Source organism: Anopheles nili, chromosome 2 (assembly GCF_943737925.1).
Source record: "Anopheles nili chromosome 2, idAnoNiliSN_F5_01, whole genome shotgun sequence".
In the NCBI taxonomy this organism is placed as follows: Eukaryota; Metazoa; Arthropoda; class Insecta; order Diptera; family Culicidae; genus Anopheles; species Anopheles nili.
The window spans coordinates 48,255,243-48,267,957 of record NC_071291.1 but is presented as its reverse complement, the minus strand read 5'-3'; the positions used below and the strand labels follow the sequence as shown (position 1 = coordinate 48,267,957).

The 12,715-nt window shown below is 31.6% G+C and overlaps 1 protein-coding gene across 2 annotated transcripts; it reads right to left on the bottom strand.

Annotated features, from left to right (window-relative positions):
* Positions 1-1,197: 1,197 nt before the first annotated feature.
* On the bottom strand, positions 1,198-12,126 carry LOC128730709 (palmitoyl-protein thioesterase 1). Of its 2 annotated transcripts, XM_053823788.1 has the most exons (7): positions 12,079-12,126; positions 5,823-5,839; positions 2,685-2,731; positions 2,459-2,604; positions 2,227-2,315; positions 1,715-2,150; positions 1,198-1,608 (listed from the first exon to the last, which is right to left on the bottom strand). In XM_053823788.1, exons 1-7 carry the CDS (start codon positions 12,124-12,126, stop codon positions 1,486-1,488), a joined length of 906 nt encoding a protein of 301 aa, XP_053679763.1. In that variant the 3' UTR covers positions 1,198-1,485. The 2 variants fall into 2 exon arrangements, with proteins under 2 accessions (XP_053679763.1, XP_053679762.1); XM_053823787.1 differs by lacking the exons at positions 5,823-5,839; positions 12,079-12,126 and having other exon boundaries at positions 2,685-2,824.
* Positions 12,127-12,715: the final 589 nt, after the last annotated feature.

Here is a 12,715-nt window from a genome sequence, read left to right as displayed (position 1 = left end):
ACTAACTAGCCTAACATTAATGATGCTACCCTAACTTACTCCCTACTTTTGTAACAGTAGTCCTTTCATAAATTCCAAATGTTATGGTCAGCTGTTGCAAACTATATGTCATGACTGATTTTAATATCTTTTATTTGGCAGTTTAACTGTTTTATTAAGGAACAATCCGTTTGTCACGCATGGTACATTTTTTTTCCAATTTTCTCGAGGTACTGTTAAACTACAAACTTTAAACTGTTGTAGATGGGTACATTAATTGTTGTTGTTAGTTATTTTTGAATAATTGATTTTAGTTACTTGGTTTGATTATTGCATCAGTTGACCCATCCAAATGCTAGTATATTACCAATATTTTCGGTGGATAGCTGTGCTTAGCCGATCGCTAATATCCAAATTTCGATAATTATGAGCCACGTGAAAATCATTTTATTTTATCTTTCTTTAATGTTCCCTTTGCGAAGGAAACCATCTGGTGCTAATATGGTTAAAGCAAAAAAGATGTTTAGATCATAATGTAAAACTGAAGGTTTTAGATTACCAAATTCCGATTCCAAATTCAACCTATTTGCTCTAAAACCATTCTGTACTATTGACAATTTTCGCCGGGTTTTTGGCACACATAGAACGGGAGCATTCCAAGACAATTGTTCTATTTCTGCCATATATAATTCAAATATTTCTGTGCAGAGATTTTTGAAATTAAACAGCTGTCCATAGGAACGTGAATGAATTGCTTCAATTGGAACTCCAATCCTTTCCAGATCTGAAGTGTTCTCTTCAATCGAAACTAACAATTACTCAGTATGTTTCAATACAATTGATAATGATTCTAAGATATTAACATGTTTAGACACAATCAAGGTAATTTTTCACCAAAACTCATAAGAAAATCTTCAATTTCATAAAATACTAAATGTATCAATTTAGCGTAAAACAATCGTGCCGTTCTAATTTGGCAATTAAACGATGTCATATGATTGTTTGTCCTCTATTTTTCTGATGTTTAGCCTGAATTGATCCGTTGATTAGTATTCCCATTAAAAATAACATAATGATCAGACCGTAATTACCGCGATTGTCTCTTATCAAAACGTAACATTATTTTTGATATCTGTAAAGATAAAAAAAAACACATATGCCGTGTTGCCGTAACTAATTTTGTAACTGAATTAAAACTCATAAAAAGAATATTTTTATCACAGTTGATCTCTCATTTATTTGATTTTAGAAATACCTTTGAAACCACACTTATTGTGTAACCTAATGCCTTTCTGCGGTAGAATAAAAAGTCGATAAGAAATTTTGTTCGAATCATCTTTAACAGTCATTCGTTTTGAATTCCTGTTGACCTTTATAGATGGCTTTAAATAGCGAATATTTTCGGTCACTTGTTGCCTTTTTGGCATCCGCAATGAATATAGTTGTTCCATAATGAAAAGCTCGTTTGGAATTCAACTAGTTGACAAATGTGCCCTATAATCGTAACTACTTCAAGTAAGGAAATAATGCCCTTCTAAACCATTCTTTGGTGAATTGCAAATGGTTTCCTTCACATTCCAGGAATGCAATCTTGTTTTGTTTATCCATTTCTTGTAGTCCAAGGCGATCCTAAAAAATTATAAAAAACATATGTTGCAAAAAATTAATATTAACCTCTCAAATTAAAAAAACAACTATGCTAAGAACTACAATAAATTAAGCGTTACAATAATACCTGAATGTAGATTTCACTATCCCGTAAACCTTGCGTTTCCTTATCCTGGCCCGGTTTGTAATAGCCAAACCACTGGGAATCCAATGGTTGCACAATGCTATCCTTATTAAATCGAACCATGACAAAGTTATTCAGCTTCTTCAAGTTATCGACATATGTTTGATTAACAGAACGTTCATTATTAATGTCACCCAAAAATGTGCTGGAATTTTTATATTTTGCTTCATCCAAAGGATCGTGCCAATAAGTTGCTTGAACGAGAAAATTCTGCATTAATTCCGTATACGCAGCATAGTTTAGTAATTGTCGAAACCGTTCACAGGTTCGACTGCTCAGGGAGGGACAATTCGGCAAACCGAACACGCCCTGATGCTGACCGCCTAGGGTAATTAAATTACTCATGCGCAACGATGAGCATCTTTGAACCACTGCCCGTCTGAAAGATATAAGTATTGGCCATACTGAATTATTAATTACTGTTTGATAGTCATATTGTTGATCTGTGTACTGACAGGAATTGTCCGCCCTGAGAAAATCCAATCCCATTGAATCCGTTGCTTAATTTGGTATCGTTGTTCAGATCAGCACACACCATTTCAACCTGCCAAATATAGTGAGGTACGATAAAATTGGATGGAGCAAATTTGACGAACTATGAACAATGAATTCAATCATTATTCCATCTGCATCTGGACATGCTGATAGAAATTCATTTATATTCATTACATGCTTGCTACAAGTTACCTGTTGATTGGGATGCACTAAGTAGCCGCTTTTGAAATCTTCAGTAATAGAGTTGCCAATTTCAATAGATTTCACATAAACACCTATTTCAGATTCAAGAAATTTTTTTACGCCTCCCAAACTGAACGGAAAACAGCAAGTATCACCTGAAAAGATTGAACAATAGAAGCAAATCGATCAAGAACAGATGGTTTTCGAATTATTGGAAATTAAATTAACCACTTACCCATGCCATGCCATAAGACGATAGGTAGTTTTTCACTATGAACTTCACTTGCAAGGGAGCAGAAAAGAGCAGCAGCAAAGGCAAATAAATCCACTTTTGAAATTCCCATCTCGTTCTAGTTTAATTCGGCAGGAATATTCTCTTTCGCTTAAACTTTCGATTCCTTACAGATAGATGGATTTCTTTATTTAATTTGTGACTGAAATTACTAGAAAGCACGGCTATAACTTGCAGATAGTTTCCCAACTAGGATGGGATTGGTATCGAAATATTTTGCAAACATAGAATCACGCTGCTTATATTTGTTTGGGTTCATGCTAATGATAACCTAAATGAACTCGTTCAGTGGACGGCAGCTCGTAGTTTGTCAGGATGAAGTTTAATTTTTTGTTTTTAATATACTAGTACTTAAATGCACAGTGAAGTTCAATGCCTTTTATTGGCATGACTAGTTGCTTCTTTGTAAAATTAATGAACAAAATCAAAACAAACTGCTCAAAATATCCTGTTGAATTCAAATTACAATATTACAGTGAATCACCTGAATATTATTATTTTGAATGCCTTACTTGTTTTCCTTAAAACAATTGTTTTGTCGACCTCTGAAGAAAAGTCGAGCTCGGTGTTTTGATCATGATCAACATTTTAGAATTACAAATGACAAATCCTAGTTTATGTTGCTTGATATAAGTGTTCAAAGTAATCTACCCAGGAAGGCAATGATTTAGATCTTCCGTCGGTGTTGGACCATTTGGGCTAATATCGAATGTTACAGTATCGCCATCTGTTGAGATTTGTGAGCTTCAATTCGTGAGTTCAAACTGTTGAAAAACATTCCATTGATTGGTAGTTGAATTCAACATATCCAATTAAGATTGTTTAGAATAAGTTTAATAATTTGTTTCATTGTTACTTCATATTTGGATTAAATTTCATTATAATTCGTAGAACCGTGCATAGCAGTCAGCGGTTGGCGTTTGCTGAATATCAGTGTTTAGCGCCATCTTTGAATGTTTCGAAGAGTTTAGCGTCATCTATTGAATAAACGTTTTCGATTATTTATTTAGGAATGTAATGTTTATAGTTGAATTACGATAAAGGTAGCAAATTTGTGATTTTAGAATTATACGATGATTAGCCACAAATCAGAGTTGTTTTAGTTTAAATATATTATATGTACAACGCAGACATTTCTTTCAAATTTTAATTCTAGTAAACTTTTTTAATATTTTTAGTAAAATTTCTCTAGCTATAACCTAAAAAAATTCTAGTAAAATCCCTCAAAACTGATATTTATAAGATATTTCAATCAACTGTTTCAAATAATTGCAGTGGTTTCATTTTCAGAAATGGTCACTATCTTTGGATATAATTAAAAAAGGCTTTACAACTCCCCGTAAAATAGTTGTTATGATATTTCCTTGAATATCATGTTTACATATGAGTAAGGCACTTGTAACAACATGTGCAAAATAGATTGAAGGTGTGGTTGGAAAGTAGTATTTCCTCTGATACATTCCATTTGGTTTAACCAATGAAGAGCAAACCAAACCAGCTATTCATTGGAAATGAAAATAGAGCAATCAAAGTGATACGGTAAAAGGATCAGAAGAGGTAGTGTAATTCCGTAATTAACTTGTGTAAATTAATGAACCGAATCCTGACTAAATGGGATGAAATGATTAAATTACATAATAGAGGTTACTTTCATCCTACGTTATACGTTTGGCAAATGATTTTGTATTTCATCCTCCCATGCGCCTCTTTCAGCCGATTCTTTACTCCTCACTTTTCCTTTGCTATTTTTCAACATTCGCTAGTGCAGCGCTATTGATGATTTACCATTTCTTGTCCATTGTAATTTTTTAACGTATTGGTACACAAAAATAATCAGTCAGTCAGCTGGACTAGATTGGCTACGGTAATAACCATTTGGTTGCAACCCTTTTCAATAGTGATGCCATGGGTTATGCAAATCAGATATGTAATGTGTAATTCTGGCATTCATAAATACAACCACCCAAAATTTTCGATAAACACATTACACGAAAGTTTTCCAGATGCACAGATAACGTGTACGGCATTATATTTCAAATCGTCGATCAATTTGCGATATGCACGTTATTAGTGACATACTGCTTGCGATAGACACGCTATTCATACATATAGTTTCTTTCTATTATACGACTGTGAATACAATGAAAATGTCGACTACCCCAGCAAGATCAAACGGTTCATCGATTGACGTTTCTCTACATTCTGATTCTCTACACACTGTGATGCATGACAATCTCTTGCTATCAATATAAAAATACAATAACGTAGCTACGTTTCTGCCTTATTGATTGTAGCAACACACAACTGTATATTTGTAGAAGATAATGCTTTTTGCTAAATAACGATCAATATGTGTGGAGCACTGACTATTAAGAATACGCTTACTTTATTTCTAGGGTGATACAATCCTTAGAAAACGATAATCCATTTATTTGAATTTAATTAAGTTAAGAATTCCTCATGTTTAAAAGGAACAATGACATGAATTGTAGAAGCTACATCAGTTGAAGTAAAGCGAATTAAGTAAAGTTAAAATAAACAGTTGGGTAAATTAAGCGATAATCAAAAACATACTTCTACGGAATTGAAAAAAAAAATGCAAAATATGTGTTGTATAACTTATAGCTAAAAATAACCATGTATTATTGTTATGATTGGCTTATGAGTACGAAAACTAGCAATAACTTTTGATTCGCAAAAAAAATGTTTAAACCATCTATAAATCATTCATAACATAATCTTATTTAATTATAACATAATCCCAAAAACATTGATTCAATTGATATTACGTACGTATTTCATACGTTTGTATTTACATAGAATTTATTGTATATATAAAATGTTACATGTCGAATGTATGAATCATTTACACTACTTAACACTCGAGAGAAGGATCGAAAGCACTCGGAGATTCATTGTCGAAAGTATCACAAAGAGTGATTTGAAGTGTATGAAAGTATGATTGGAAATGAGAAACGTAATCGTTGCATACTACTTCATTCACAGAAACTGGATTTTGCAAGGCACATTGAAGTCAAACCAAGGAATACCAAACAAGAATATGTATTAAAAACCAGGCACCTGAAATACTGAAAAACCTAGCTTGCTTACAAGAAGTAGTAATGGAGGTGTGAAATTGTTCCCTCATGATGCACCTACCATCCGATGCTATGAGCATCTACTGTAACAAAGAAAACTCAAAATAGGATGTGAATTCGAGCGAATTTTCCGCATGTTACAATATGACACCTTGGTTTTGTTTGTTTGTTTGACGAGCATTCGACACTGGATTCACAAACATTGGACAAATCGGATGCACTTGTTTTGTTATCTTTTGACCCCATGCAACGTTCAACCGTAGAAGAATTTTCGTTTAATTTTCTAAGGGCTTTTATTTTATTTTTCTTATGAAAACTAATGCAAATGTACCGATCTTTAGTGATTAATTAAGTAATATTGACAACCTGAAAAGATAAACTCGATTGTTAAATAATTATTAAACAATTAATGATCAAGAGAAATCAGCCAATAGCAAGTTTATAAAGGGAAATAAAATACATTAATGATGTTGTTTATGCTACATCACGAACGCTATGTTGAAAGACCGTAACGAAATAAACGTTGTAGAAGTATCAATGTAAATTAATTTAGCTAACAGTAATAAATAAAATTAAAGATCACCGCATCGCATTGACAGTGACCGAACTTCATTTCTCGACAAATAATTAATCCCCTACCAACATTCCACACTTTTTAATTTGCTAATTAAATTAGATTCTTACATCTGCGTACCATATGATGCAGTATTGCATAACCTGCACAGGATGTACAAAGAAAATGACAGAAAATACTGGTTATCAGTAATATAAAAAGAAAACATCACAATGCGCGCACGACGGCCGACATTTCCATACCCCTCTGCGTGAGACCGTTTTGAGTCAGATGATTGTGATTAAATTCCAAGTTGTATTGTTCATGCCTTGTGCTTTGCTTCCGTCTGCTCCTTTGTTATCGTTGGTTATTATGTGAGGAGACTACAGTGAAAATATTAAACGTCATATTCATTCAACTTACCGTGTGATTTTGCCCACCGATTTAAACATGTTTGAAATATGTAGCACAATGAATGCAATTTCATTAAAATGTTAATATTGCATCGTATTCTTTTCCATTACGTTATGTATTGAATGTTTGTAAATTTTTAGTAAAACATCTTTACCATTCATGCTTTATCTATATATGTGGAATTATTGCATGGTGTTATGTACTTGTAATGAAAAAAAGAAGACAATATGCAAAATGTTAATAAAGTTGATATCAGTAATAGGGATCATACATGACAAAGATGTAAATACCGGCGAAATGCAATTTGAGCTCCAAACATAATTGATGTTAAAGGTTTCTATGGAACCATTGATACGGGTGTTGAATCTTGTGGACTTTATTTATTATAACACTTTCCCTATCAATACATCATTGATGCATCAATTCAGTAAGCGTTTTCTAGCTTTTGTTGTTTTTAATAATTTTTGTTTTATTTTGACTCGGCACAGTCAATTATCACCATGTTTCACTAGCCTTGTTTTTATATCGTTACTTTTTACTCGATGCGTATTACAAATTGAATAACAAAAACAAAAATAATTAACCAATTAATTAAGAGACGTCGATGAAGGCTAAATAGTCAATTTTGAAATCAACAAAATGATTAATATAGTTTCATCGATTGATTGAGGGTCACAGAAATCACAAAACTACTAATTTTTGTTTAGATATACATAGTTCCTATAAAATTGTAACTAAATTTCTCAGTTTGATTTACTATTAAATTCTTAACTTATTTATTTTTTTATCTGACTTTCACACGTTTTTAAAGTTATTGGGTAGAAGAAAAAGGACAATATAAACAATAGTCGAAAAGAAATTATATTATACATGGTAAATATGCGAGACATAACGTGAAAATTAAATGGCATACAAGAAAGCCGTATTAAGTAAAGCAAATAAACCTGCATAACAGTCGCTACGAGGATGTTAGGACCAGGTCGTTGAATTTATTCAACGTAAAAAAAAATAAATAATAAAATAAATATAAATATGTATATTTGCATATTGATAAAGCAGAGAGTCCTTTGGAAAAATGTATAGACAGCATGATTTCTGCATTAAATGCGAGTTTATCAGCATTATAAATATTACAAAACAGTAATAAAACAGTCAATCAAAAGGAAAAATATAGTAGGTCAACGAGGATTCGCATCAACGTGTATACGTACATTTTTTTTTATTTTTAGGCCTTTTACCTTTACCTTTAAACCCTTCTAGCGTTTAGCGTTTTAGCGTTCCTATGTAGGAATTCCAAATTAATAAAAGAAGTCAACCTGTGCTGCTCATTTTTCACCTGAACTCTTTCACCCATAATTCTTCTTATTTCCTTGAAAATTAATCTCACGTCAGTAGTCTGAATGCTCGAAACGGCAGGATAATAAAATGCTGAAATAATAAATGCTAGAAAACTGTTCCAAGTAGCTTTATTTTCCATAATTGTATTAAGAATACTATGTTAGCTCTCTATACAAACCTCTCTAAATAAATTCTTATCGAAGAATCGCTGTTTGTACTGCAAGAATTTCTGGAAACCTAAACAAAATCGTAGATTAAGTTTCCAAAATGTCATTCAAAAGTATAAATCCCAGAAAATTAGTATACATACCCTTTCTTAATTTTTGTATATTATATTTCGAACTTGCTTCATTAGTGGCAAAAGAGATAATCCTACAATAGCGTCAAAATATTAAAAAAATAATGCTCAAAATCACATATAGTTTTTACTGATGTTATATTTTTTATGGTTTCATATTCAATTTCATATTTCATAACAATCATTTAGATCTCATGATTTTATGAATTCTACGAGAGGGGATGTAGAACGAAGTAATGAATGACATGTGATGTATTGAATAAGCTAGGCGAAGCAATAGTAGTAATAACAGTCCGTTGATTCAAAAATGCACTCATGCAGGCCGTTAAATCAACTATATTCGGATTATCTGTGCAACGATAACGATGTACACAGCACCTATTATTTTATTGGCTCAAACGTCTCTAACACGCACTCATATAATTTCAAGCGAAAGTTGTTAAAATAGACCATTCCATTTTGGAAGTACAAGCAATTAACAAACCGGGGGGGGGGGGGGGGGGGCATAACTCGATCGCTTTTGCAAGAAAGTGATCAATAGGGTACACGAACAGCCTATATATGTCTTCAGCTATATCTCAGATACCCAGTTATCATACCAATATAGGTAGATAAGATTTCATACCTACAGTACATAGGTAGCATAGATGTTAGGCAAACAGATGAATGATTTCGAAATAATCTAGGGCATGATACGAAACCAGGAAGAAACAGTTTGTAAAAAGAAAAATTATGAAGAAATAAGGTAGGAATACGTTGATAGTTATAATTAATTAAAAGATAACATAAGAGAGAGATTATAAGCCAAATGTTGGATTTTTTCTAAGCCTTAAGTTAACATCATGCGTTAGGAACAAGGTATGGATTCTAGCTAGAGAGTACGCAAACTAATGTGATGAGTCAAAAAGAAACAAGGATGTAGTATTTGGAAAAATGGAAATGTAGATAATGTAGTAGAAAAAGGAAAGCTGAAAAAAAAGAAGAAAAGTAGAAAGAGTGATGTAAGGAATAACAGAATGATTGAACGCAAGCTGTAGTATCGTCAGGGTGAAGAAAGAATATGAAAGAAACAGGTGGATCAGAAGAAATAAGCACCAGAAGGTTTGGCGCGATAGCAGTTGGTGAAATGATATATAAAAGGTTCTTATAAGCACAGACGAGGAATTAAAAAAAATATTGATATTGATATGATTATTGGCAAGATACATAAAGGAAGGTGAATATAGTAAATTAGCTGTATTATTTGACGTGACAAAAAGTAAGTGTGTTTGTGTGTGTGTGTGTTATATTTTATAGATTCTAAACGAATACATAGTTACTGTACCTTACATGCTTGAATGCTAAATTATGTATTGACTTTTTTCGATGCTAGCAACGCATTAACGTACTGATGGGGAACCCAGATCAGACTACGGTGTTTTTTTATACATATACAACGACGTATGACACTTTGTGGAAATTGTTCGTATACTAAAACAATTAAAATAGTTGTCTAATACGTCAGTGGCATTGTCGAAGTAAAGATCTGCATAGCATCGAATAGTCGAGTGTCCGGGATAAGTTAAAAAAGGGAGGAAAAGCCCTTCGATTGTTATACGCTGTTGGCCCACGAATTTGCTAGTTCTGCATTGCTAGTTGCATAATTAACCTTGTAAACCCTTCAGTTAGAATACTGTGTAAGCACCAAATCAATCGATAATCGTTGAAAAAACTATGTTTGCACATAGTATTTTAGTTTTTTGATTTCACAAATATAATCAACTCATTGCTGAATCAGAATACGTAGCTTAGCATATTCTTTCACGTCTTTGAAATGCAAAGTTTTTTGAAGATCGTGGAATGAGAATTCTTCTTTGAACTGAGTTTTCAAAGATACATTATTGATAGTACGTTAAATAGATTATGATATTACAATGCTAACCTCAAGCACGTAGCTATTACAACGTTTTATTTTTAATTGTGTATTGTTTTGAAATCCACATTATCAACATTTATTATCAAAAAACACATTCACTACCAACAATGCTGTAATATATATACAAAATTATTTGATTTTTGTAGCGTTTAATCGTGATATATATATATTTACTTTCCTTTTCAAATGCAATTACACTTCCAGGAAATGTTGTGATAATGTATCATACACATTTCCAATGAGTCTTCCATCGTAAAAACACATTAATGATGTGCAAAACATCTAGCTTTAATATACATAGTGCAATTATAGTAGCAGAATGTTACTAAGTAAGCTAATTGGAATAGATAAAAATAAATATCGTAATGCTAAAATTTGACATAAACCAAGAAGAGTTTCCTAAAACAAGGATTTCAAATTACAGGCAAAATAAAAAGTGGAAGATGTGTCGCTTAAAGAACATTAAACAATAATTTCGTATGAAACACAAATAGTACACGGATCACAGCAAAATGATACTTACGATCACATTTTCATGCAGCCTTATACATAGTTTTATAGTAATTTCCATACTGAATTTCTATTTACCGCCCAATAGCATAACAGTAAAACACAAAGTGTTTAATTGAAAGAAAATAAAAAAGGTTTTATTTAAATCAGAAATCTTGCATTCCAGGAATTGATTTAGAAGTAGCGTCTGTTTTGTAGTACCATGGCCTCTAGTGTGTGTGCTACAATGCTTATAGCACTTGAAATATAAATAATAATAAATTCTCACACAAGTTTAGAAAGAATTTTTTTTTATTATTGCTAAAAGTGTCCTTGGACCGAAGATATGGCACTTCTGGGCCAAAGTAAATGATGAGACATGTCGAAATCCGAAAAGAATTGAGATAAAAGATCGTGCGCAGGATATAATATATATATATATATATATATATATATATATATATATATATATATATATATATATATATATATATATATATATATATATATATATATATATATATATTATATATATATATATATATATATATATATATATATATATATATATATATATATATATTTATATATATATATATATATATATATATATATATATATATATATATATATATATATATATATACATATATATGATAAAAATCAGATATATTAAATAGAGAAGAATAGAAAATTGTTGTGCGGGTTTGAGTTAAGAGAGAAAAAAAAAACAATAGGAGACAAAATTATTGTGATTTGTTGCTTGAGATTCGGTCAGGCAAGATAAGATGCAAGCTTTTTTAAAACTCTCATTTGCGGATGAGAAAGAGGATAAGAGTACACATGAACAGTAGGAAACTGCTTTAACAGTTGATTGAAAAATAGTTACTGAGTTAGTAACGAATATGATATAGAAAAAAATTAATTCTAGAAATTTTTACGGTGAAAGAGAAAGACCTGAGTAGATCGATGGATATTGTAAAGAAAAGGATTGCACGATAGATGAGAAAGTTAAATGGTGGATGTGGTATGGGGACTGGGGATCTCAAAGGGAGAAATGAATTCGATTGAATATGAGATTGTGGATATAAATTGCTATCCGCGAGAATTGTGAATAAATTGAAAACCACGTGATCGAGCTGCAAGCTTGTAAGGACTGATTCATTGAAGAAGGATTCATGAGCAAGGGAGTTAGAAAAGGTGAGGAATAGCATCATCAACAAAGTATTTGCAAGATTGATGATTTTTGTTACCCATTGATATCCATTTCCACTTGTCATTGAATTGATTTAACACAGACATTCATTTAAGATAGAATTAAATGTATTGCTGGATTTTGCGATTGAAATTTGATCATTTTTCTTTCAAATCAAAATTTGTTAAATATCTAATTTAGTACATAACAGAAGATTTATTTAAATTTAATAATTAACTTTAAAAGTAATAAGTTCGAATAAAATGCAATGAATCCAATCAACTAGAGAACAAACGGTAGCAAATGGATACTTATAACGTTTAGCCTCATAAATTCATAATAAACTCAGGACAAAACAGTATACTTACACTTTCATCTATGCTTTTAAAACTACTAAAAAATTTTATCGTATTATAAGCAATCTTGCGTTAAGACCATTATGAACGTTAAATATAATGAACTCAAATGATATTTTATTTGATGAATTAGATAGTAAAAAAAAGATAGCTGCACTCATTGATCTTAGACCACCCAAAACATTACACAATCAGACCATCCAATCACACGATGCAAAAGATTATACAATCAGAATAAATTCTCTATTTAGTTCCTTCAACCTAATCGCATCAAAACGAGTCATCATTCGATGTCATCGTATTGGTAACCAGTATATC